Genomic DNA, 27,204 nt, shown 5'->3' on the forward strand with positions numbered 1-27,204 from the left:
AGCGCCCCGGGCGGAGCGCCCCTCTCCCGCTTCGGCCTTTGCCGCTTCGGCCGCCGCCGCCCGGGGAGGATGCAGAAGGGCTGGAAGAAGTACTTCGGGCAGAAGTCCTTCAGCGAGGTGGCCATGGACGAGTACCTGGGCAGCCTGGGGCTGTACCGCAAGATGACGGCCAAGGACGCCTCCTGCCTCTTCCGAGCCGTCTCGGAGCAGGTGGGCGGCGGGGCGGCACCGGTAACGGTCTCGGGGGGGGGAGCCGAGGCCCCTCAGGCCCTCACCAGGGCGGGCGGTGTCCGCTCCAGCCCCGCGGCTGGCAGGGGGTGCTCCTGGAGACCCCTCCTGGGTGCCCAAAGTGAGGTGTCGTGGGTGGGGAGGCTCCTGGCTCCCCGGGGCTCTCCTCAGCTTCGTCCCCAGGTGCCTGGGGCCCTCCAGAGCGTCTCCTCTCCCTGTTTTGTAAAGTCTTCTGTGGTGGCGTTAGTCTCTGTAAACTGTGAATAAAATAAGCCTAATGTGAAGCATAAATTAAACTCTGCAATCTTCTCCTTCATTCTTTCATAACCTTTATTTTTTTCAGCTGTTTTCATCTCAAATTCATCACGTGGAAGTTAGGAAAGCTTGCGTCTTGTTTATGAGGCAACACCAGCATAAGTTTGAATCTGTAAGTAACGCGTGTTAGGCAGTTTTGCACGCGTAGTTACGAAGTAACATGGGAGGGGGTGAGTGGTTTAGCCATAAACATACCCATGTAAACACAGGCACTGAAAACATGTCGTGCTTTGCCAGGCTTGATGCCCATAAGAGGAGAGAGATGGCAGGGTGGTTGCTTGCTTAACTTATTTGAGTTGCAATTGCACAAGTTTTATTTGACTTTATGTTTCTGAAGTTCCTGAAATCAAGCAAGTTACTAATATCCTAGTAACTAGTAGGGTGACAGTTATTTGTGTAGTATATTCTCTGTGGAGCAACCATTGCAGAATTTAGTAGGTAGGAAATATGTAGGATTTTGGAGTAAGAAACAAACGTCAAAAGATGGTGGAGTGTGCTTAATCATTGCATAAAGTCTTGGGTTTTGCATTTATTTTTTTTTTTGTTTGGTTTTGCATGTGGTGGTTTGCACAGGTGCATGTATGGCACAGTTCTGTGTGGTGTTGGGGTATTTTTTTTGATTTTTTTTTTTTTTTTTTTTGGTGTATGTGTTGTTCCCCCCCCTCCCCCCCGTAATCACAGTTAGGTACTTAATCTAATCTAGGAGGGAGATGAGTCGCTGAGTATTACTCATGCTTTTAATTTTTTTAGCAACTCTTGGTATTTCCACATTGGTACCCCAAATCATTCCCATGCTCTAAGGCAGGGAACACCTGAAGTCTTACCCCCAGTCAGACCACAGCCCTTCAGAACCCAAAACTGGTAGGAATTGGCAAACTAGTCCCAAATTTGGTGTCTGTGCCCCCAGCCCCTGCCCTGTGCCTTCCCGTTCAACAGCTGGTCACGTATGGCGGTGTGTTTAGGTTTAACTTTGCCTGCCAACTGGCTAAGTTTTTATATTTGCTTTCTTCTTTGTTTTGTTGAAGTATGTGGAGGGATCATTTGAGAAATACCTTGAACGACTAGGAGATCCAAAGGTAAGACTGAGGTAATACTTGTCAAGAGATTAAAATTTGAGGAGACCAGAACAGGAAAGTAATTAGGTGATGGTTTAAAATGTGGTGTTTTTTTTTTTTAAAATGTGGTGGGGTTTTTTTGTTGTTTTTTGGGGGGAGTTTTTGGTTTTGTTTGGTTTTTGGGTTTTTTTGATAGACCCCAATCCTGGGGTCTCATTTGCCGTAGGTAATACTGTGGGTTTGTACCAAATATTCACATGTATAAACAGTATCAGTTTTAGTGGGGAATTTGTGTAGGTGCAAAGGAGCGACTGGACAGTAAAGCTGAGGCCTCTTGTGGGCCTTAGTCATAACTGCAATTCTTCTCTAAGAAGGAAAAAGCAAAATATGTGGAGTGTACCTCACATCAAATGTTTATCAGGCTTTGCAGTCCCTTGCTTTTTCCTTTACCCCCAGGTTTGAATACTAGAGTTCAAACTCTTATTGTTTCTTGAGACATTAACCAATAAGTATGGTGAATGCAGTAGTCTCTGAAACAAATGTAGTGGTTTTAATTAAATAAAGTGTATCTTGAGTGATGTGTTTAAGATTTGCTGCCGGTACTAGCTCCATTTTGCTCATCTTGGTAATCATGGCCATTCTGTGTTGCAGACTTTTCTCCCCCCACCCCCACCCCCTGGGAATCCTAATACCTCAACTCTTAATGCATTGATTGATTGTTTTAACAAACTGATGAGTTTGGTTAGGTATTTTAATACTGCAGAGAGCTAGAATAGGGTTCACAGTGTTGAAGAGGGCTCTGGTATCTCATGTAATCTCATAATCTTGCATAGGAAAGTGCTGGCCAGCTGGAAATGAGTGCTTTATCAGTGATGTACAAGTAAGTGTCTTTTAAGTTTCACTTTGTTTTGGACTTGATGGTGTTTGGGTTCTGGCCCCAGAACCTTCTATTTGTTTGTTGCTGAGATACTAATGTGTGAAAGGTGGTGAGCAATGCTACCCTAACAAAGTTAGTTAAACTAATGTGTGCTATCACAGCTGCTCTTCTCATAGTGCGGATTAAGGGAAGGGTCAATTTCCAGCAATGTTTATTTGTTATCTTTTTGCTAATGTTAAACTCCAAGTCAAGTGTTTCCTTCCAGTGGCTGAAGGATGGAAAATGGGACAAAACAAGGAGCTGTGTGTAGTGGAAACACTGTGTGGTAGTTATAAGCATGACTGAAACTTGTGTAGATGTTCTTGAAAGCTCCAGTAGCGAGGAGTAATTTGCCCTATTTGGTGCATAAGCCCTGATATTTATTTCAAAGGTAACATAAGCCTGCACAGGTGCTGCTGTCTTGCTAAAAATGCTGCTATCCTGTAATGGGCAGCCTGGCTCTCCAGTGCTGGAAGGAAGAACCCTCCCTTTGCAGGCTCGTTCTGTTCCAGTACTAAAGGAACAAACTGAAGTTTTGTGAGAGTTACTAGTTCCCTGTACTGAGGCTCTAATCCTTTGCAGGGTGACTAAATCACTTAGGTTTAATTGTCTCAGTGTCTGAGCACCCTGCCATAAGCATAAATACTTGAATTTATCTGTGACTAAATATAATGGTTTTTCCCAGGTAACTTTTTTTCGCCTAAGATGGGCGGTGTTTGCTCATCTAGCTATTGCTGTATGGTAGCATTCATTTATCAGGAGAAGTATTCTACTTGATTTTTCTATAAACGAACAACGGATTCTCTAAACAGCTCCCTGCAAATTTCTTCATAACATGGTTCTACTAAAAGTGTGCTCTCTCAAGTCTTGTTTTTCCTCTGCTTACCTAGGCGAGACTTTATTCTGTACCGGTACCCTGGAAAGCCACCCACTTATGCTACAGACAATGGCTTTGAAGACAAGGTGAGGCAGAAGTGAGGCAATTTCCTACCCCTGCTGCTGAATGAATCCTAGTTACCTCCTCCAGTCCAGCTGTAAAAACTTAACACTGGAATTGAGCTCTTCCAACTCCAGTGCTCTTGCATACCTGAACAAAACCCCAAATCTGACTTCAGCTCATGGAAAAAAAGCACAGTATTTACACAACGGTTAATTCAATTATAGTAGCTTTGCTTCCCATCTGAGGGATGGATTGTGTGCTGTTCTCCTGCCAGTCTTTTTTGTTACTCCAGCTCATATTTCAAGTTTAATTTTGGCAGGAAGAGGTAACATCACAATGCCAGAATATTCTTTCATGTTTCCGAAATCTCCTTGAGTAAAAAAACAATTCCGATGGGAATTTGACTTATCTGACAGGGTAGAATGAAATATCTGGGTAGAGTTGAAGAGCAGAACAAGATATATTTATCACAGTGGTGAAGAGAAGGCGTTCTCCCCACCTGCAGTGCCTCTCCTCCTGAGGTGTGCAGTTTTTCTCCCTGAAAAGGGGAAATTAATGGGAATGGATTAATCTAACAGACTGATTCATTTCTATGATATACAAATTGAGCCCAGTTAAGAATGGGAGCTAATGGAACAGCTTATCTACACGAGAATTATTGCTATGGGCAAAAAGAATCGTAGAATGGTTGGGGTTGGAAGGGACCTTAAAGATCATCTGGTTCCAACCCCCCTGCCATGGGCAGGGACATGTTCCACCAGACCAGGTTGCTCAAAGCCCCAATCCAACCTGGCCTTGGACACTTCCAGGGATGGGGTGTCCACAACTTCTCTGGGCAACCTCTTCCAGTGCCTCACTGCCTCATAGGAAAGAACCATCACCCCCATAGTAATGAATTTTTTCCTTTAATCTAAATCTACCCTCTTTCAGTTTGTAGCCATTACCCCTTGTCCTATCACTACATGCCCTTGTAAAAAGCCCCTCTCCAGCTTTCTTGTAGGCCCCCTTCAGGTAGTGGAAGGCTGCTGTGAGGTCTCCCCGGAGCCTTCTTTTCTCCAGGCTGAACAACCCCAACTCTCTCAGCCTGTTCTCATAGGGGAGGTGCGCCAGCCCTCTGAGCATCTCCATGGCCCTCCTCTGGACTCGCTCCAACAAGAAGGAGCATAAAGGAGAAATACTCTGTATTACCTCCCATCTGACCCCTCTTGTTTTTTCTGCGGTCACGTAGGTGTGCCTACACAATTATGGGGCTAGCTCAGGTGTGATGCCAGTGAAGTTGCTGTGGTATGGATTTCAGTATGGGCTATTATATTTGCCAAAGTGGCTAGTCTGCTCTGAAATCTGTGCCACCGCAGTTGTTCTTCTCTGTTGGTTAGTATTACTGTCTTTGTTTACATGCACTTCTTTTTCTATGTAGTTCCTGTGTAGCTTAATCTAATTCCAAAATGAGCTAACTTTAAAAATCAAGCAGTATGGTCTAAATGTGTTTGTCCTAAAAGGCTTTACCACCAGAGCTCTCATTAAGTGTTGGCAGCTGTCTGTCTGACTGCATGTACAGGCAGCAGCTCTTTCTGGTGTTGCTCGTTCTCACCATGGGATGAGAGCTTGTGTTGGCAGAAGAGGTAGTGCACACTGAATTAAGAGCCCTGGCATCCCAGCTCCTGCTGGTTCACTGGGAAGCATCCTTGCTGGCCACGTGCTGACAGCTGCCTAAGGGCTTCTGCCAGTTGCAGTTGGCTGTGGTCGCATGCCAAGATGGGGTTTGATGGTATATGGGGTATATATACTTGATGTATCAATGCATGTGTTGCAGAAAACATGCATCTTTTCAAAAGGCAGCATAATACTGCTTAGTAAAAGCAAGGCTTCGTTGAGGGCTAGAGAATTAAATGCTATTCTAGTCCCTCAGGTAGGGAAGGGTGAAATGTGCCTTTGATACTTGGACGGTGTATCTCGGGGTACTGCACTTAATGGCTTGTATTTATTTTACCTCTTGAGCAATTGGTGGTTTCAGAGGTAAGCTGCAAACAAACTCTTGTTTCATGTTTAATACAGCATGATGTACAAATGGATAGTTTTTCTTTGTGTAATAGACGAACTCATTTAGAGACTTTACCTAGGATTCAGTTTTAAGCTGATTCTACAGCTTTTTCATATTTATATTGAGAATATTTGTTTTCTTGATGAGTTGGTGTTGACTGTAGAATGAAAAAATAACGTAGTCTTGAGCTAGGATATCAAATAGAGAGAGTTAGGTTTTACATCATTCCAGCCTCAAAGCCTTTTTTTTTTTTTTTATTTTCCCAGATTTTACTGTGTTGTTCCAGCAATGGCCATTATGACTCTGTGTATATAAAACAATTCCAGGAAAATGCTGCTATTTGCCAGGGTAAACTTGAAATCGTTTTTCTATGGAAGGGAATTATATGCTTTCATATGTTTATAGGCAGTTTTTGTTTTGGTTTTCAGGGGTGGGGAGGAGAGAGATAGAAGCTCACTTATTGTATATTAATATATACATACGCTCATTATTCTATCTGTTAAGTGGGGTATTGGACCAAATGACTTCCAGAGGTCCCTTCTTCCCACCTGAATTATTTTATGATCCTCCTCTTAATTGGATTTAATATAACTAGTGCCTTGTAACAGTAGATAATATCTGAAGATATGCGTACATTGACAATTGCAGCAGTTCTTGTGGATCTGGTGTTATCTTAATTTGGTTTGAGCTTTGTGTTGATTTGTTCAGCTGTATTGTATGAGATCCTGTACAAAGATGTGTTTGGCATGGATGAGGAAGAATTAAGGTCTGCAATTGAGGTGTTTCGAAGTGGATCCAAGAAGAACAGAAACAGTGGCTCTTTAGGAAGTGAGGATGCAAACTTTGATTGTCTTCATGAAAAAGTATCCAGAAATCCATCAGAAAAGAGGTAGTATTTTGGGAAGGGGATGTGGTAAAAGGGAAGCAAAAAAAAACAAACAAACAAACAAAAAAAAACCCAAAAAAAAACCTTGTAAAGGGCAACTTTTCCAAGTTTCTTTGAACGTTCATGGGGTATTAACTTTTTTTTTTCCTATCTCATGACACAAACACGAAGCTGATGTATATTGTGGAAGAGAGTGTGCTTTCCTTGGAGCTGGGAAGTGTTGCATAATTGAACATCCTCTGCTGCTGGCTATGTTATAGTTGCGTGTTACTCTTTAAAATAACAGCTTATTTGTAAATAAAATTGTTCCTTATGTCATCAAAATACTTTTTTTAGTGAGAAACTGTTATTACTCTTCTAAGCCTCTATAGTTCTGCAGAGGCAATAGTGTATTGAGAAAATGAGCTCCGCTTTATTTTCTTTTGTCCTTTTCTAATGGAATTGTACCCCAAATAGACAATTAAATGGTGGCATTATTCAAGTCTGTTGGATCACTGGGAATGAGGGGAACACACAGAATGTACCTATAGAAACCCTCGTATCCCATGCAAGTCAGTGGAAAGGCTTGAGGGATGCCTCTGACCATTACTGAATGCTTGCAGATGACAGTGGTTTGATAGGACTTAAAACAGGGTGTCGTCTTGTACTTGTTGGCAGTGCAAGAGTTTAATCAGCCAGTGGGGTCATCTTCATCCTCTCCTAATGCAAGCAGGAGCCCTTGTTAGGCGTGGGTGTTGGAACAAGTAAAGGTCATGTTCTTGAAACTAGAAGGGTTGTGCTGTACTGCATCGCAGCCATGGCTAGTGTTTAAGGCAAAATCTACCGCTTGATGGCACCATGGTGCTTTTTTGGATTGTATGAACAGTTGGTTGATTTTAATCCTGGCTAGAAATTATGCATTGTATCTTTTGTAATCTTATTTTCAATTACTTAGAGTGGACAACTGGGAAGGCAATGATACTGACAATCCACAGGAAGATAAGTTCAAACAAGGCATTGAAGAAGAAAAGGTTTGTCAGTTAGGGAAGAAATCCTTATGGTGGGTTTTTTTGTTGTATGATGTTACACTTGTTAGGGCTAAACCTTCTTTTCTACTTTTTAAAGATGACTTTTTGGAAAGTGGGTGGCTTATTTCTTTCCTCTGCTTGTCTTTTGGTTTTGCCCTTGAGTTTCTATTAACTTGGATAAGCCTTTTTACTTTCTGAGATTCTCTTGTTCCCTAGCTAATATTCCACACACAACACACACACACACCCCCCCCCCCCCCCCATGGAGCTTAGTAGTTGTTTCCTGGTCTGCTATTTGTTTTTCCCAGAAATGGTTTAAATCAATTCACTTTTGTTTTGAACATAGTATAAATCACTTTGCAACAGTTTTAGAAACTGTATAGAAACCTGTTTTCAGATATAATAACTGAAATTCCCACCAACTTTTGAAGCCATGGCTTCATTGGTCTGGTTAGCTTCCTTTGATTCTTTTTGAGTAAAGGGCATGCCAAATCCTACTCTTGAGTCTGTTTCTAACCTTTACAAAGTCTGTTTGCTCAGCTTCTGAATGCCTAAATGTGTTTTTGTATTCTAGAGCTTTAGTTTTTAGGCAAATAAGTGAAAATTTTGGAAAATAGTGTGTGTACATTTTAAAGTGGTCCACAGATGCTGGCAGGATAAAGACTATATTGAAGACATTAAATGCACTTGTTAATGCTCCATTTCAACTCTGTTTTCAGCCTCCAGAAAACCCATCAAAGATGCCAGTTCCTTACAAAGTGCTAAAGGCACTGGACCCTGAGATCTATCGAAATGTGGAGTTTGATGTTTGGCTGGACAGCAGAAAAGGTATCTTTAAAAAGGGAAAAACAAACAACTCTTTCTGTACTAGGTTCAGTGTTAACTTTATGAATCTGAGGCCTGTCGCCTGTTTCTTCACAGCTGAAATGTGAAGGGTACTGGTTAACCCAGCAGATACTTGTGGGTAGTACATATTCTTGCTAGTAGCTGGTTTCTTGGTTTCATTTCAAAGTAGGAAATACGCTGCTTCTGACACTGTGTAATGGTGATAAGGTTGCTAAAAATCTGATCTCTGCTACTTACTGAAGATAGTACAGGAAATACGAGGACTCAGAGTATAGAACTCTGTTACCATTCTGTTGTACTGGAAATCATTCAGATTTGAAAGTTTTTTTGTTGCAGCATGTGTGCAAAGACTTCTGCTTTTTAAAGCACGATTTTGGCTTCAGAGCTGTATAATAATGAAGATCTCAAATTTAGCATTGAGATCTGTCAAATGAGATGAGTTTTCTCTTGCTTCTCAGCTCTCCTGGGCTTGAACATTGCGGAGAGATTTCATGGTCTTCGTGGCTTGGGATAGGTTGCTGCTTTTTCGCATACGCTATGGCTGATGTGTAAAGCAAGAAGTTACCAAGAAAGATAAGTTTTGAAGTGGTGTTTGATGTCTGACCCGAAGTGCTTTGCATTCTGAAGAATTCCAGCATTTTACAACTGCTTAAGCAGTAATAAGGGTCATTAAAATTCTTGGAACAGAGTATAGTAACTAATTATCTATGTAGAGTACTGACTCTGCAAAGAATCCAGGCAAGTAATGGAGAAAAACCTACTAAAATCTAGCAGCAAGGAGACTTTAGGCAATGTTAGCTTTTCCTGGATAACATCTCATTTTTGCCAAGTGCCACCAGTACTCTGGCAACGTTCGTAATACCAGGATTGGTATTAAATGCAGAATTAACTCGGTACCATCACAAAAGACATTGTAGTATTGAAGTAGTAGTGCTACTTACTGCATTATCTGGATATTATTGATCTCCTGTGACTTAGCCTGGTTATAGTCTGTTAAAAGAACATGTATGGTTACTTCACCATTACTATGGGGAATGTTCAGGTATGCGTAGGAAATATTTAACTTGGTTGGCCTGTAATTTGTGGTTGGATGCTGCCATGAAGTACTTGTAGGATACATGAAGAAAGAATAGTAGTTGAAAGGCTTTTTTGTTTTTATTTATTTATTCATTTATTTTTAGAGCTTCAAAAAACTGACTACATGGTGTTTGCTGGGAGACAGTACTATTTAGGAGACAAGTGTCAGGTTAGTACTCAAAGGAGACTCAGTTATGATAAACTATTAAAACTGCTTTAAATGGAGTATGGTAAGCCATAAAATCATTTGACTTCATAGAATTTTCCAAGGCTTTTCTCATTCTATTCCTTGTACCTATTAATCTGACTTTATTTTTAATTTCATTTCTTTCTAAATATCTACCTTTAAACATTGGGTAGTGTGGAGGAAAAGCTGCTTGGAAATTCACTGTGAACCATTGAGATACATTCAGTGAGTGTGGCAGTTCAGACCTAGAGCTCAAAATGCACAGGGTGTGCATTTGAGGTAGCTGTCTGTTAGATTTTCACTGGGGTCACCAACAAGTCTGGACAGTCTTCTGCTTCTCAACAGTAATGTAGCAAATATTTTTATAAAATAGAAAGGGAAGAGCTAAAAACGGAGGAGTAGCATGATCTGGCCAGGAGATGCTGAAAGGAAGGTCAGCTTTCTTTGTATTCCGATGGTCTATGTAGTAAGGGCTTATTTCTTATCACTGTTTGAGGTATTGCTGATGATTCACTCAGTGACTCGTTTCTAGCTGAGCAGAGTTTTCCTTTCCAATTTCCTGTTTTATCTTCTGTTCTCAAGTTCTTAAATGGTGGTCTTCCTTCGTACTTATCTGCTTGGCACAGTGTATAAAAATAAGTTAGAAAGCAGGTATCTTCTTACCTCTCAGTCACTCATAAGACTGATTTTTTTTTTTTTTTTTTATTTTATTCCCCCACCACCACCACCACCCCCTTCCTCTTTGAAGTTCGTACAATGCTCTTTATTTTGCCTGTTACTTTGAAGAAGTATTTGAGACTCCTGGGCCAACTCAGTAACATACAATAAGCTAGGAGCAGCCTTTGCTGTTAGTGGTTTGTAGACAGTATTCTGAATCCCCTGATACAGTTGGCTTTTTTAGAGCTTCCCTTGTTCTCTCTCCAGGTACGTCTGGAGCCTGGAGGTAAGTATTACAATGCTCATATCCAGGAGGTCGGACAGGATGGCAACACGTTGACTGTATTCGTAGAGGAGCTGGCAGAAAAGTAAGCAGTCTGGTGAAGACTTCGTGTTTGAACTTTCTGGTTGAGTTTGTATCTTCACAGATGCTTAAAATAGGATTGTTAAGGTACTTTGAAAAGAAAAGAGAACCTAGGCTTTTAAACACAAAGTGAGGCTTTGCTTCCTTGTTGGCTATCACTCTTCAAATAGAATGTCGCAGGACATTTTCTCTCTTAGATTTCTAATGACCAAAACCATTATTGTAATGCTTTCTGTGAAATCTTGCTGCTTGCTCTTCTCCGGAATGTGAAAGTGATCTTTGCAGTTTGGGCTTAATTCACGGATAGCAAATTACCCTCTGCTGTTGGTTTCTCTGGAGTTTTTGTGTCGTATCCAAACAACTAAATGATTGGCACTTCTGGTGAGTCTCATAGCTTTCTCCACTGTGCTGTTCAAAGCATTCGCCCTTCTCCAAACCCAGGATTCAGCTTGATGACATACCACAACAGTTCTGCATTCTCAAATGCTTTCGGGTGTACCTCTGAAGGCATACAAATGCAGGGAAGAAAGACTTGACCCAGGAAGTCACTAGTGTTGAGACTAAATCCTAGCTTGCCTTTTTTAATAAACAAGTAACAGTAATGTGTGCTTGGTGTCAGTGAAACATTATTTTTTTGTTCGTTTCCACAAACTCCCTATACTCTTAATTTTGTGGGTTTTTCTGTTTTCTTCTGTCTTAGTGTTTCTCAGCTTATGTTGTTGTGCAGTTATGCACAGCGTAGCCTTGTGGCACTGCTAACATCAGTGTTCTTCGTGTAGGCACACAGTTCCTTTGGCAAACTTAAAACCAGTGACACAAGTGGCACCTGTCCTTGCTTGGAACATGGTTCCCAGCCGAAAAGGAGGAACCTATCAGAAAATAACAGGTGGATACTTCTCAGGAATAGGTTTGTACAAGGCTTCCACAAGCATTCCTTCCCTTGGGGGAGTAGGGGAGTTAAAACTCATGACAGTTTTAACAGTAGCAGTCTTTGGATGTTGGAAGTGACTTAATTCAGCCTGTGATACAAAACTTGGTGACTGCAGGGGTTTGATGTAAAGTGATCCTTCAGACAGAGGGATGAATTTGCCTTTGCGAAAGAGCAAATCCATTGAAAATACATAGCAAAGTTGGTATTGCTCAAAATTACCAAGAAGAAATTTGGTACTTGGGAACTATGTGTAAAGACTGGGTCTGTGAACCAAAAAGCTTGTCTGATTTGGCCTTAGCAGAGATGCGTGGACAGACTAGGGCTTCCCCAGCCAATTAAATACAGATTGTATTTGTTCAATTTGGAGAATTTTTCTTTTACTAAATAAATGCAGCCTTCATAAAGAGGTTTTAACACTGAGACTACTGGTTTGATCAGCTCAAGTTGGGAAGGTATTCTCATGTGAGATGCTTGCATTCTGCTCATAATTTAGAATGCTTGCTTGAGTCTTCAAAATAAGGGTATGAAGTTTTTTTGCATACTTAAAATGCACTTTTTCTGGGATAGGCCATTGGCTCTTTCTTTTCCGTGTGTCCAATACTGACTCTTTTCAAATGATAAAGAGAACATAGCTCTGGAGTCAGCTGTTTAAGGTGTAAATCTATCTTTTCTGTCCTCAACTGAAACTGCAGAAATGGATATGAAAACACGGAAGAGAATGCTTAAGAAAGTTCGTGGAAAGGAAGTGTTTATGACTGTGGCTTATAGCAGGGGTCAGCCAGTTCTTCCACCCCGGCTACAGCACAGTGTTCCTTCAGGGCGCTCTCCTTCAGTTCACTGCTCACAGGGTGGTGGAAACATGGCACCTTACGAAACCTATCATCCTCAGAGACATAACCGTGGATTTGGGATGCCAAGGTATGAAGCCTTGAAAACCTGTCTGTGATCACCACTCACTTTCTGTTCGTTCTTGCTGCAGACTAGTTAGGAGAGAGTTTGTGCTATTTAGTAGGTAAAACTACAAATGAGTTCCATCTGAGAGGCACTTCCTGGTAATTGCACCTTTTACCCTTTAAACTTAGGGGATCTGCCCGATTTATAAACAGGCACAACATGGTTGGCCCTCAAATAGCATTCTACCCCAGTCCAGGAAAGAGATGCTATCAGAGCTATGGCAATTTCTCCTGCAGGTAAGTGAATATAAACCTCTTTACAAAACATTGCTCTAAAGGAGTTGGGGAGGATGGTGGTATGTGGAGGGCTGAGGTGGCCGTTAATGGCACAGTATGAAACAGTGGGTTTATTGTGCCTCTCCAAAAAGAAAGCAGCAAAACCAAGGTGAAACTCTAGATAGTGGTGATTCTTAATCTCCTTTTTTGTTTTTAAAGCTCATACAGCCGTAGCCGCCGTCAGATGCAGTGTGTGAATAAGGAATGTCAGTATGGGTTTGTACCAGAGAATGGAGAGGAGCCTCAAGGACCAGAAGAAACTATAACTTTCTATGAAATTGAAGGAGAGGATGACACTGCTTTTGCTACTTTACCAGTAAGTTATGAACAAGGAGTATGTTAAAATCTCTCGGGGGGGGGGGGGGGGGGGAAGCTATACAAATGCATGGCACTTCTTTACCTAAATATACAGCAGCTTCCCCCCACCCCCGGAATAAACTTTAGCAGTGAACATGTTTTTGAGAAGGGAAGACTGAAATGAGTCTAGATCCTGTAAAACCTGCTTAAAACCTCAGTTTTTCTAAATGTTCCCCTTCTTTCTTCCTCCCCTCAGCGGCAGCACTTCTTTTCTCTTTAGTATGTTTTCATAAAAGTAGGGTCATATTTCTCCTTTCTATTGCAGTTTGAAAACAAAACAAAACAAAAAAATCCCTTCCTACTGTGGATGTCTGTCTAGCTCTGCATATTGTGGGAGAAAGCTTTTCACTTGTTTGCCACATTGTTAATTTATCGTTTGTGTAACTAGATTCAGAAACTGTATAATGATAGCCTGGATTGTTCTATGCATTCATATGGTGATGTTTGGGACTAGTGTGTTGTTCTGAAACAGTTTCTTCTGCTACAGTCACAGGAGAAAATTCCAAATCTAGACTTCTCTTAAACAGTCTTTTTGTCGGGTTGTAGATAAAGTAGCACAGTGTATTCTTAAACTTTAAAATAAATCTTTCTTTTATTTGTAGTCTAAGCCTAGTACAAAGCTGGATATGCTACAAAAAATCAGTTGATACTAAGGTATCTGAATAGGAAAGCAGATCTTTTTTTAAAAAAGACCCTGGTAGGTTTGAATTTCTTTTTTTCTGTGTTGAAGCAGTAAACTTAACAAATGCTGGACTTCTATCTAAAAGAGAGGGAATCTGCTCAGGGCTGGTTGAGTGGCAGCCATTTTTTAATTTGTCCTCGTGCTAGATCTATAATCTTTGCTCTGATTTTCCTCCAAGTGTCAAGGAATAGGGACAGATTATCCTGCAATTTTTTTTCCTGACATGAAATCAATATAGCTTACTAGCTTTTCCTCCCTGTTGCTAGACTATGTACCTGCAGCTCCTAATGAATAGTTTTTCATGTTCATTCAGTGACTTTGTTATTGTCAATGCCAAAGCCTTTTCTCTGTCTCTTCCTTGTCTTGTTTAGTAAAGGAATATAGCATTTCCTGGGGAAAGATGCATCTCACAGAAAACTCTGCCATCCTACTAGAGGCCTGGTGGGAGAATCTTCTGACTTTACTACCTCTGCTTCAACCTTGGAAATCTTAGAAGCCTCTCTGAGCACTTTATCGATCTCATAGTCACCATGTCTTCAGAGGAGAGTTTTGAGTGTCACCTTAGCCATCACAAACGAGTGAATAAACTGTTTTTACTCGAGCATCTCAATCCTATATTCCTGCTTCAGAGAAATCTGTTCTATTAAATCGTGGTGCAGCTAAGGACTGACTTCAGTGCAAAGACAAAGGGCATGTGAAGTGTTCAAGGTTTCCCACAGGACTCCTTTATGGGTGCTGCTCTCTGAAAGAGTCAGGCTTGCATGGGTGGGTCAAGTGAATGCAGACAGTGGTGTCTATGCCACAGCCACCCCTGGTTTTCACTAATTGTGACTAAAGATAACCTTTTTCCATGGTAATCAGAGTATTTGGATGAACTGGTCTGCTGTTGGTGTGGTGGGAATGCTTCAGGATGAGGAACACAGGGGTATATGTTGGGGGTAGCAGTCTGTTGTCTGGGGTCTGCTCTCTCCTTTTCAGCTTTGAGCTCGAGGTAAAGCTGGCTAGGTTCTGGGAGGGAGCAACTTGACTGTATTGCATAGGACAGTGGTAGCTCTTCACAAATAAATTACCTGAAGTTTGCTAGGCAGAACAAAAGGTAAAGGAAAGAAATGTCTCTGCAGCAGTTTTGCTGCACGCTAGGTGCGTAGGAATGGACACACAAATAGCAATTCTATTAAGTTTTGGTTGCAGCAAGCTTGGTCTGCCAACCTGTTTCTACTCTGTGTGTGTGTGTGTAGAGCATGGAAAGGCTTTAAGCTATTTCTAAATGCATGCTTCTGACTTTTGCTTTTTAGAGCCAGGGTAGCCCTCCTCCCATTGTCCATGGTCCAGCAGGTTTTTGGGTAGCAAGGAGAGGCCCAAACGCTGTTCCACCTAACAAGCAGACTCTGAATTCCTCAGAGGAGGAAGAAGAAACAAGTGAAAATGGTGAGTTCTTAAAGAACTAGTGGGCAAAGAGAAAAGACAGGTTTAGAAGATCTTCAGTGTGCTTTTGATAGTCAGAGTAGGTTCCTTATATCTCCTAAATATCTGTTGATTGTGAGCTTTGAACATGAACGTGTGGGCACGTTATTTTTCTTCGTTGTCTGATAGCAAGCTTAAACAGAAGTGACACATTTCAATGCCATCACCCTTGTGATTGTGTAGGTTTGTAGCAAGCCAAGTTGCTGCTTAAAAATGTGTGGTGTAAATTTGGTAATGGCAACCTTGATACTTGGTGGAATAACCAAATGAGCGTATCTTGAGTGTTTCTCTACCTTTTCTGCGCAAAACAAGATGATACTGAAAACAGCTCATTAATGGATGCACTGAAATGTAATTGTGCTAACTTCAGGTTTAAGCTTTCTTTTATTGTTCCCTGAATCAAAGCTTCCTGTTCTCTCCCTTGTAGGGAAATTTCATGAAGAATATATATATGCACCTCCAGGTAAGTAAAACTTCGGTCTTTACTGATAAAACACGTGGTGAATGTAATGCACTCATTATGACCTTTTTATAAGTTTCTGAAGGATTAGATTTAATGCTACTTCTTTCAATTAATTTTGCCCATGCCCTCCAGATCCCGACTGTGAAACTGCAACAGTATTTAGTTCAGCAGAACCTACAGCAAACTTGGTAAGCTTTAGTCACTGTCTGTTCAGATTAGGAATCCTTGAAGTGTGTGGTATTCTTCATAGAACCTGTCCTTGGATGTAGGCTTAACACAGTAGGCCAGAGACTACTTTTGAAAGAAAGGCACGATGGTTTCATTTATATATTCACCCCCCTTTTCCTCCCTAAATGGTGAGGTTTTTGTCTCAGTCTGCACGTACAGTCTGACTTGTACTAGGTACATTAATGATTTTCCACCTTCCCTGCTGCAAAGAGAAAGCATGCATTTGAGTGCTGTTTACTTTACTTCTTTTTCTGCTCCAGACAGCACTTGCTTTTATCATGCTACCCTTCAAGTCCTATTCCACTTAGTCATATTCCTGCACTGTGGGACTGGAGAGCTCTCACCTCTGATGGAACTGACTTTGGAATTTTTTTTTTTAACCTGAAACTACCTCTTTAGACACCTGCCGGTCTACAGCGGGTGTGAAAGCCAGTCCTGTGCATGTCAGAATAAAACTGCTTTTACTCAAGTTACAAAAGATCCTCTGCGTGTGTGTGTGTAGTCCATAAATAAATAAAAAAACCTTAGGGGTGTGGTGTGTGTGCGCCTTGTGACTTGTTTGCCTCTTAAATGGACCATGCTTTGCTTTGGAATCCCTTCAGGAAGAAGGGCCAGTCTCTGTGTCACCTCAGGATGGAGTGGCTTCCTACAGCTACCCCCAGAAGGTAGTATCTAGTGCTTTATTGGGGTAGCCCTGTGGAGAGGTGACCTCTCTGCTTGGTTAGTGTCAGTTTGTGGGGTCCCTCTACCTGCCCCTTGCAGCATCTTGTAGCAAAGAATACAATTCCCTATAAGTATAAGCAAACCAGAAGGGTGAGAAGATGCCTTGCAGGTGTCTGCAACTCTAAACTGGTATTTTCAAGCCAATTTTTAGAGAACTTGGATAGTTAGCTGCCTTGACAGCTAGGACTTCCAAAATGCATTTATGTGAAGTGAGAATTTTTGAACTATGTGATATTTCCATAGTCTCTGTCAAAGCCAGTTGTAGAGGCAGTCTGCTGAATACTTTTGACTCTTTTCCAGGTGTTGGTGAACTCTGCAGCCGTCTCATCCTCAACAGGTGTTTATGCTGCTCCGGCTACAGGCTTCTCCTCAAATTCTGCTGCCTCCGCTCCAGCTACTGTCACAACAGCAGTTCCCCCACAAACAGCAGTTCAGCCAGTCCTAGTATCTCCCCTTTCTGTAGGGAGGCCAGGTAGAGTGTGCATACTATGGCTACGGACTTGGATGTCGAAGTTTTTGGTTACATCTTTCCCTCCTTCCCCCCCCGCCCCCATCCAAGACAAATGTTAAAAGGCTTTTAAAAAAAAGTATCACTTGCTTTGGCTTAAAATGACTTAATAGTAATTGTAGCTTTACTGCTGACTTTCTTGCTGTCATGTTTTGAAGGAGACAGTTGCCCCTGAATTTGCATGGGAATTTGAGGTCTCTGCTTTGGGTTCCCCTGTCGCCACCTTTAGCCATCAATGCCAAGCATTTTGCTAGAAAGTTCTTTTCGGAAGGCAGAGGTTCATGGCAGCTCCCTTCTTCCCCTATTTCCTACAGTTAGTTTTCCTCTTGAGTTGAGATAGGGGTCCTGAGGCTCTACTGTCCCTTCCAAAAGAGTCACTGGCTGTGATGGTTCAGGCTCCACACAAATGTCCAATTCGTTGTTGTGGCCCTTGGTTAGCTCCTGTGCTTAGTTATTTCTATGCAAGGAGATCAAATCTGTGATTTGTCACATGGTGCACTTACCACCTGAAACACGCTCTATCTACTTTGTTCTTGTGAAATATCTGTTAAGAAAAAATGACTTTTCCCTTCTTATAAAGAGGACTTTTCATGTCTTCTGTAACTTTTCATCTAGCATCCAGAAAAACCTCCACCATCAGTTCTGCTCAGTTCTGTGTCCCTTCTCCATTTTTCTCCTTGGTTTGTTTGTTTTTTTCTACTCTACATGAAGAGTTTAGTCAGCACAGTTCTCTAAGCTGTCTACTGGCTGATGCCATTACAAATAACCTGCTGGTGTGTTAGAGGTGTGGGCCACCTAATGAATATTTAACAGTAGTCCGTCCGAAATATTCTTGGCCTGACATGTCTTGAACCTTCCCCTGTTTTTCTGGGCTTATTGTCACACTTCTGATGACTTAAAGTGATCAACCAGTTCCCTGTTGTTCTAGGACAGACAGGTATGGAAAGTCTGGCCTATCTTCTAATACGGAGAAATGATTGAAAAAGACCTTTATTTTTAACTGGAATATGAAGCTTGCCGATCAACATACGGTTAAGGCTTGTGAGAGTGGAACCTTCCCATCTGGTTTTAAAATTTCTTCTGGACTTCTTTTAAAGTGACTAACGAAGAGAACTTTGTTAAAGCTTGTATTTAGGGGCACTGAGATGCCACAGAAGTGTGTGCTTAATTGTGTAACTTAGCATCTTGCTCATGTGACATGCCATTGCAAATTTGACTTGACTTTTGTTTCCTTCTAATTGTAGCAGTTTCTTCAGTGCCATTCCCAATTTATTCAGCTCCTCTTCCTCCAGTCAGTGAGGCGGGAGAAGCTGGTGCCGTTCTTCCACCTTACTCTTGTGATCCCAGTGGCAGTGATCTGCCTCGAGGTAATGACTGTATTTTGTGCTTTTGCTCCTGCTGCTCTTCAGCACGCTTCTGACTTGTGTTCTCCATGGAAACTTAACAGAATACCTATAGTGACAAGAAATGGCTCTTTGCAGCTCGCAGAGAGTGAGAAATAATATTATGGATGCTTATGCTAAAAATGTTTTAATTCCTAGTTCCGAATAGCAAGTTCATATCTGACTCAAGTATGTGATTACTGCAGCTTTAGACAGCATCCTAAAGAAATGAATACCAAGGGAGAGGGTGCTTGGCCTATATCATACTGGTTCTTGGCAGAATAACCATGTTTTTTGATAACACAGGTTTTATTTTTTTAAAATCGGTATTTATAAAGTTGTGCTGTTGCACAGTTCAGTGGGATATTGTGTTGTTTTCCTGTATAGCTCCAAGATGTCATTCTGTGACATTTTGAAAGTGGTAATCTTTAGTGAACTTGCTCTTACAATTTAAGAATGTCAGAATACCGTGCAGGGTTGCATCAGACAGCCAAGCTTGGTAAGCAGCATAGCAGGCATATACATATTTGATTTCTTTTTTTTTTTTTTTTGTTATTAATTTATCTCCTCATTCTGCAGTGTTTATGGTTCACAAGGCATAAATAGAGCCTGTAATTCACAGAGCTTTGTTTAATAAGTGAAAGATCAAGCTGCCTGCTGTCCTTACTGCAAGCTAGGTGCCTCTCAGCTACAGGAATAACAGTACTGCTTACTGTTATGCTATGTAACTTGCTTTTTCTCTCGGTGGGGAATGCTGTGAGGCCCAAGCATGCCACCATTGCATCGCTGCACACATCTCAAAAGGCAGTTAAAACTATTCTGCGATGCAGTATTTTACATTAGCTGGTAAGGATTGTTGCTCATGTGTAGTTTTGGACAGCTGCAGAAAATGCTCTACCCTGTGCATGTCCCCTTGCTCAGTCTTTTGACAGTGCATTGGCTCAAACTGCACTAAGGATTAAAAACTTAGAAGAGCTGCAAAAGAAAACTTGGTTATTCAGCCTGCTTGTCCTCTTGATAGCAAGATTCAGCTTGTCCTAATGTGTAGTGCTCAGCCTGGAGCAGAAATGCTCTGGATACGAGCTGGAGTTCAGTTAGGGTTACCTGTGTTGCCGCTGCATCACGTACAACAGCTTCAGCTATTTCTGCCTTCTCTGGCAGGGAGCATGGGAGGAAGCTGCTTTTGGCAGTAGTGTGGCCAAGCTAGAGGTAAGCTGTAGCCTACTCTGAAGAGCAGCGGTGCAAAACTGGCTGGCTGTGGATGTTTTTGTTGTTCAAGTCGTGGGTATATCTCTGCACGGTGGTTGAAGTACATAGGCTTTTTAAATATCCCCCCGTACACTGGCTATGTTGGAAGTCTGTGCGTCATAGCTGGCTTATTCTAATAGCTGTCTGTAGATACAGCAGATGACATGATTTTATCAGACTTATGACCTTTAGTTCAAGTTCCTGAATCTCTCATGTTCTCTGTTGGTGTAGAGAGTAGCTTTTCATTCAGGGGTGAGTGAGGGAAAGAAGGGGCTGCATGTATGTAGGGTCTGTGAAATCCAAGTGTTCCTTTTTGCACTGTTAGTGAAACTACACTTTTCCAATAACTGTCTGACTTGATTTCCTCCCCACCTCCCCCCCATCCTTGTAAGTGACTGTATTTCGAGTATATGGCAGTTGTAGCTTTTATTGTATCAGAATGTAAAGCTTTGGGCTTTTATTCCGAAATCTATTACTTGAAGATGGAGCATAAAATATTTTAGTAATGCAAATTGTTTTCATGCTTGATTCAGCGTATTGCCGTCTAAAGTAGCTCTGTTGTCCCTGTGTGGAACTTTCGTCAATACACTAATCCTAGAGGGCAAATTTCAGGTAAGATAAAGAGCTCTTGATATCTGCAGTTCAGGTAGCTACCTCTGGTAGGTTGCAGAGCAGCTTTGGGCTGACATGCTATGGATTCTTTCAGTTGCATTTACCATGTAACATCCTTGTCTTGTCAGAGGTTGATCTGGAAAAAGGCAGGTTCCAAAACACTCTGGCGTGGCTGCTGAAAGGCCTGCTGCTTTCACAGGTACTGCTAATGTGCTCTGCAGTAGCTCTGCTCTCTTGCAGGTGCTCTCAATTCCTGGTTTTGTTAATCTTGAATATTGTGTTTTCCACTTCCCTGCTGCAGTAGTATCACTTGAGATGATACTATGCACACCTCAGAGTTAATGGTTGTCCGCTTTAGTTGAATGCCCTTAACTGAGGCTTTCAGCACTTGGGAGAATTGGGTGTTAAGTGTACTGACAAGAATCTGGAGTGGATGTGGATTAATAACCTCTTCAGACCCTGCCTGTAGCTCTTCAGCTGAGTCATTCCACATAATATTGGCCATGTCCTTCTTAGCATAGACTCTAGACATTTTCTGAAGGATTAACTACCTTAAGTTGGTAGTTAATGAGGAGTTGCGTGTAGTATTTATGTTGTCACGCTGCTGTGCTATAATCTATATGGCCTTTAAGTTAAGAAATCCAGAAGCTTTGGAGTAGTGCAGGGTAAAGTATGTGGGTGTACTTGACCTAGGGTTCTGTGCACTTTTGCTGAAGATACTTGCAGGCCTGGTATGGATTGGGAGTGTGACTTGTCAACAGACTGCAGTTCTGGACTTGGGAGGAAAACCTGCTATGTGCCTTAGTATTACTTGGTACATCTGCATTTGTTCCGATTTTCAGAGTCTCTTGGATCTTTTTAATGGCGCTTAGGGCTTATGAAACATGTTTATTAACATGGTGACCTTAGGTGTCCTACTCTTGCCTGCTCCCATGTATTTGAAGGAGCTGTTGATAAAAGATGGCTTGGCATTACTGTGTTCCAGAGACTGCAGTAGTGCTCAGGATTGACCAGAGCTCCCCATCAGTGCAGTAAAAATTTCATCAGGATTTTTGTCCTGATGCATTGTAAGATGAGATTTTTATCAGTAGACAACACGGTCTTCATATTTTCACATCAGGGTGGTTAACTTGGCTTGGCTACTGCTTCATAAGGTAGTCATGTTTTGCTGAAGATTGCCTTGATTTCTAGGCATCTAAAAGAGGAATATAAACAAAAACTGGTCTCCTACTGTACTGGCTTCCGTGCCAGCGTTCCACAGACGTCAGTATTTCCAGTATCAGTTTGTCACTTCAGTCTCCCAGCTCTTCCTTTGTACTGTTATCGCTGCTATGGAGCAGCTGTTTCATTCAGCTCTTATGCTTGTTTTGCATAGATTTGCATAAACAATTGAAGAACAAAATCAGATTTAAAAAAAAAAACCAACTTGTTCCAAATGTAGATGCAGTTTCAGCTGGATACTAAAAAGTTGGCCTTTATGTGAGCCTTTGGGTTATTTTTAATATTTTACTGACTGTGGTCAGTGTCATGGCCAAATAGCCAGCGCTTTCAGGAGTAAGCTTACAGCTGTTAGATGTAAGGAAGGATCTGTGTGCACTGCCGAAAACAGCTGCGTGGATTGTTGCCCTGATCAAATATGCTGAACAGTAAAAGAGTTGAGAATTGGCAAGAGCCACAAAGGAACGAATCCTCGTGCGTTTCAAGACTGGGGTTTGCATTCCTCACGCTGTGCCTATCTGCAGCAAAGTACGGTGCGCGGTACTGTAGAAGAGCCGGGCTGGGAAAGTGTGCACGTGTGGTAGATGGGTGGGCAGGGAAGCAGTGTGAAGCCAAGGCCCTGGTCTGGGGGGAAGCGGGTACGTGGTAAGAAGATGGTATATGTGGTAGCTCTGGAGGTGTTGCTAAGTTGAAGTCCTTAGTGGCTCGCTCCTTTTGAGTTGTCTCCCTGCTTTTCCTTTCGTTTCCCAGCAGTACTAAAGTGAAGTCTGTGTGTGTGTGCACGCACATGCAAACCTACTGCTGTGGAATAAGCGACTTGCTCTTCCTGAGCCTTCAAAACAAATATGTATTCGAATCTGAGAAATCAACGATTTTTCTCATGCACAACTCCAGAACTGCATCCTAGGATCAAAACATGTGCTCTTTTTTTTTTCCTTTCAATGGTCGACTTTAAAGGTTTAAAACCGCTTCACTGTTTGTGGACAATTGGAAATGCATTTCCAAGTTCAAAACCCTGTTGTTCTTGGAGAGTGGTTTCAAAGTCCCTCCACACATCTGGGATTGCTTCTCAGCGTGTCATGTATTTGCCTGGGGGTAAATTATTCGGTACATGAAGACAGAAGTAAAAGACTGCTTGCAAGAAAGCAGGGAACTGAGTACCATTGTGAGGAAGGGGAAGGAGAAGGAAGGAACCTATTCCTCTCCTCCCTTCATTTTCTGGCTTGATATAACAATTGGGGGGAATCCCTAAAACTAGGTCAGATGGTCTTAGGATTGCTGCATGTGTTGTCCCCAGTGACAAGTCTCTCTGGTCATAGCTCAGCAAAACTCTGAAGATGGAGATAGAGGCAGAGCCAGGCTTAACACTGGGCAGCAGCAGTGTGAAGCTGGAGTCTCTATGGAGTTGGCTTGTTATCTCGCATGCCAGCCCAGGATGGGTATTTGCGATATGTATGCCGAGTGTGTCTAGAACGTGTGTACCTTTCGGGGTGAATTTTTACTGGTGTACGAGATGGCTGCTCCTGCCTGGGAGTGCTTTTAGTGGTCAGCTTCATTTAGGGGCTCATAATCAAATTCTTATTCGATAACATATTTTTTTGCCTAAAAACCCAGCCTTAACAGGAAGCCAGAATTGCTTAAGTCCTAGTTGATTAGACTGTGGAGACTTGTGACAACAGTGACAATTATCACTTCAGTAATCAAGATGAATAAACCAAAATTAAAGCTAATGTAATTGCTGAAGTCAGATAATAAGTTGGTCAGACAAATTCTCTCTTATTGCACAAACATCTAACTGGATTAACTTAAAAAGATAAACTAGTTTCAACAACTATTTATATTTAAGATATATTCTTTACCCTCAAAAAAGTAGTGCTAAAATACTCTTATTCGTTACGTAAGAGTAACTTAAGATAAAATGCTCTTAATGTGTGTAAATTTCTTTTGCTTCTCGGTTTATACTCTTCTGCTCTTTAATGTCATATCCTTTAATTACAGATACAAAGGTCTTGCGGTATTATTTTAATCTGGGATTGCAAGTAAGTGCTTTTAAAATGAGCATAGTAAATTGCCTGTAAAAACTGCTGTTTTTCTTGACAAATGTACTGACGTATTTAAGACTTCCAAGTGTGCTAAATGTGCATCCTGTGCACTTGACTATTAATACGCGAGGCTTGCTTGGTGGAGATTAAAGTATAGCTCAGGAAGTGAAGTTCTAACTCAAAATGTGAAGCACACTAGTATGTATGTTTTGTTGTTTTACTTTGGGTTGTGGTGGTGGTTTTTTTGTTTTTGTTTTTGCAGAGGATGGTGGATAAATATTGTTCTTTCCATGAAGATAAGGGGAGGAACCTGAGCCATTCTTAAGAAAATTTGTGTACTTAGACAAGACATCAAAGACCCTTTAGAGCTGTGTGGTTTGAGTCTTCTAGGACTTGTACAGCTGTGTTCAGACTGGTTAGCACCATTTCTCTGTGTTCTGGGAACTCTTGCTCTGCTGAAGAGTTGTCTCTGCACCAGCAGTCATACGCAGCGTCAGTGCTGCTGCTCAGGGAAGTAAAAGAAGTCATGTCAGCTTCTTCAGCTGAAGAAATAGGAAAAATTTCTTTGAGTATGACAAAGTTGATAGGTGGGAATCTTCTTTCTCTGTAAAGATTTCTGACACAACAGCAATGTGGAACTGAGGTGGCTGTTGCTGCAGGTATTGCAATATCTTTTCTGGTAGGCTGTATTGGGTTTTTTTGGTGTGTGTAGTATTTTAAGGGGCTAGGAAGGAAAAAATGCACTTCTTCCTAACTTGAGATCTGAAACTAGTAGTGGTTTGGAGGTGGGATGGAGAATGTGTGGTTATATGCATGACCTTGTATTTTTTCCTTTTCTCAAAGTATTACCATCAGAGCTATTGGCCTTCCATGGTGTATGTACAGCCAGTGCTGCCACCATCACCTGTGGAAGTTTATCCAGCATATGCTGAGCCAGCTCCTGTCCTAGATCAGTCAGTACCTCAGCTCTACACTGATGCTGGGCGAACTGAAGTCCACCAAGTTCCCTTGGAAGCACCTGCAAATGGTTAGTATTTGAGTATAAGACCACAGAGACGACTCGTGAGAAGTGAGGGAACAGGTTTTTAGAGCATGGTGTCGCTCCACAGGAGCTGCTTGCCTGCAGCTTTGTTATTCTATAGGACGCGTGAGGTTGGGAGGACATAAAGTAAGCCTTGTAAGGGGGGGTTATCACAAGTTCCTCTGCCATCTGTGGTACTACTTAAAGTATGGCAGTCACTGGTGTAGCTACCAGTGTGTCACGGGCTTTCTAAAGCCATAAAAAGGAAGAAGTAATCCTTTCTAGGCCTGTACTAGGTATACTAACTTTAACTTGGGAAAGCTTTTTCTAAAACGGTGAAGGAATCTCTTTGCTTACTGCTAAGTAAATAGTCATGGTATCAAAACAGAGTGCCTGTATTTAAAGTAAAGGAGACAGTTGAGTTCTGGCAAGCACTGAGCATCGGTATTTCAACTCCATGGGAATTTTTAAAAGGAAGATGTTGCAAACCTTTTAGGCTCAGCATGCAGAGCTGTTCTCTCTTGAGTAGCCCTTATTGCTAGCTGCATCTCTTAACTGCATAAAATTTACAGCAAAACTTTGTTTCACCTAACAGCTTTGTAACAAGCTCGTAGATACACTTGGCAGTAAATACAAGGATTGTATTAAATGAGGGAAAAGATGTCAAAAAGGTCAGATGCCTAGCTCATTAAAATCTATGGAACAGGGCAAACGGTCCGTGTTGGAAAGGAGCGCATTGTAACAAAACTTGCTGAGAGGCATACAGGCTTATTGCTTTGATAATGCTTCAGCCTGTTCAGCTAGGGTGGTTTTTTGCATAGATTAGTGGCCTACGGTCAGAGATCAAGTAGGGGAAGAATATATTAGCTCTTTACCTGGGTCCCTCTTGAAAAAGCTGCCGCTCCAATGCAGAATGCTGCTAAGCAATTCTTGAACAGGGTTTAGTGAGAAGATGAGCGAGTTGTCCTCTAGTCTAACTGAGGACCCAAAATGATTTTGACCTCTCCGTTAGGAGGGATGTGTGTGGGCATGAAATTGTCGTCTAAATGGATTTTCCCTTTTGGCCACCAAAATAATGCTGTGTTCATGGTAATGAAAGTCTGCATAAAAAGGCTACAGATATGGTAAAATATGGTAAGTGTGTGTATTTTGTTCTGTTTTTTAAGGTAACTTTCAAAATGCAGAGCCTCCACCCCTGTCCTACGGGCCAGTATATTACCCAGTCGTGTCGGACCCCTTCAGCCAGCAATCTCTTCCTGGGTTTGATTCTTTAGTACCCGCCTATCGCTATATTAGTACCTGGCATCCGGTAAATCCACCATATGGAAATTCTCCACAAATTGCTAATGCTGTAAGTTCTGGACCGCTGCACCAAGTCAGCTATATTGCCTCACCTAGCCCTGCACCTCATGACGTGCCTCAAGGAATTTAAATGTGGGAGCTAAGCTCCTTTCTTGCCCTTGGTTTCTCTTGTTTCTTGTTTGTCAACTGTATGTTAATATTGTTTCGTAAACGTTCTCCTGTCCTAGTGGGCTGGGTCAGTTGACTAAACTGCATTCAAATTTCACGTTTCTCTTTAGGTTTATGCTAGTGAGAGTTGACTTGACAAGATGTTGTTTTAGTTGATTATGTAGGAAAGCATAGGAGAAGAGTATACACTATAGTGCAGGCAACACAAAGCTTGAATTTGACTACATAAAGTATGTGTTAAAAACATACGCTGTTGCTAAAGGAATGTTGCATCATGTACCTCTGTGAGGGGTTACACTGGAACACTTGGACACCTGGTTCTTGTTTAAGCACTGAAATAGGCTGCCATTACAACTACGGATAAAAATTGGGCACAGGGTCATTAGAGGATGAAGAGGTTTGAAATGGGTTGGCTTTCTCAGATTTCACAAAACTTCTTTGCTACTAGTGGTCGTATATTTGTAATAGCTGTATTTCTTCTGTCTAATTTCATTCTGCGTAGGTTTCATGACTCTTGGAAGTGTAAGAATACTGTTTTGATCTGTTGTATATTGCTGTACGTTTGTAGGATTTGTTTTGTGAAAGCTGTTGCACAAATGGTGGTAGTCTTGGTGTTTCATTTGCACTGATAGCACAAAATAAAAGCATTGAACACATGAAAACGAGTGGTCATTTATCACTGGCAGGTTATGTTCCTGACAATTAATTAGTCATCCAACAGCCTGGACCGAAGAAATGTATTTGTCTTGTGTGGGATGAGGCTGCTCTGGCCTTCTGTGAGAAAGTAGCAAAAGCTTTCAGCATGGGAATGAAGTGCAGTGGAAAGCTCTAGCTGTGTTTTTGTTGATAAGTTTAGGAAGAAACCATTGAATAGTCTGTGCACGTGACCTGCAATTCTTTCAAACGACCGTCTGCGCAGGCTCTGTCCTTGATAGAAACTTGCACTGTACATGCAAAACCAACAAGAAGCGGGTGCGAGTTGGGCCCAGCCCTGTCCTGGGGTAACAGACAAGGGCAGGAGCGCGGGTTATGCCGGCTCGGTGCCGGAGGCCCTGAAAACCAGCAGAGACGCTTATTAACAAATCTTCTTGACTTTCACATCACTTC

The 27,204-nt window shown here is 41.8% G+C and overlaps 1 protein-coding gene across 1 annotated transcript; it reads left to right on the forward strand.

Annotated features, from left to right (window-relative positions):
• Nucleotides 1–69: 69 nt before the first annotated feature.
• Nucleotides 70–26,059, forward strand: LOC309595711 (UDP-N-acetylglucosamine transferase subunit ALG13-like; the record flags this gene model as incomplete). Its single annotated transcript, XM_082322969.1, has 24 exons — nucleotides 70–210; nucleotides 572–655; nucleotides 1,569–1,619; nucleotides 2,432–2,478; nucleotides 3,405–3,477; nucleotides 5,762–5,843; nucleotides 6,204–6,384; nucleotides 7,316–7,391; nucleotides 8,108–8,216; nucleotides 9,416–9,480; nucleotides 10,423–10,523; nucleotides 11,299–11,426; nucleotides 12,143–12,368; nucleotides 12,533–12,640; nucleotides 12,839–12,995; nucleotides 15,014–15,146; nucleotides 15,610–15,645; nucleotides 15,778–15,833; nucleotides 16,476–16,538; nucleotides 16,897–17,068; nucleotides 18,349–18,471; nucleotides 23,563–23,603; nucleotides 24,450–24,633; nucleotides 25,794–26,059. The coding sequence occupies 24 exons, from the start codon at nucleotides 70–72 to the stop codon at nucleotides 26,057–26,059; spliced, it is 2,703 nt and encodes a 900-aa protein (XP_082179095.1).
• Nucleotides 26,060–27,204: the final 1,145 nt, after the last annotated feature.

This window comes from Platalea leucorodia, assembly GCF_965183815.1.
Source record: "Platalea leucorodia genome assembly, chromosome: 10".
Taxonomy (NCBI): Eukaryota; Metazoa; Chordata; class Aves; order Pelecaniformes; family Threskiornithidae; genus Platalea; species Platalea leucorodia.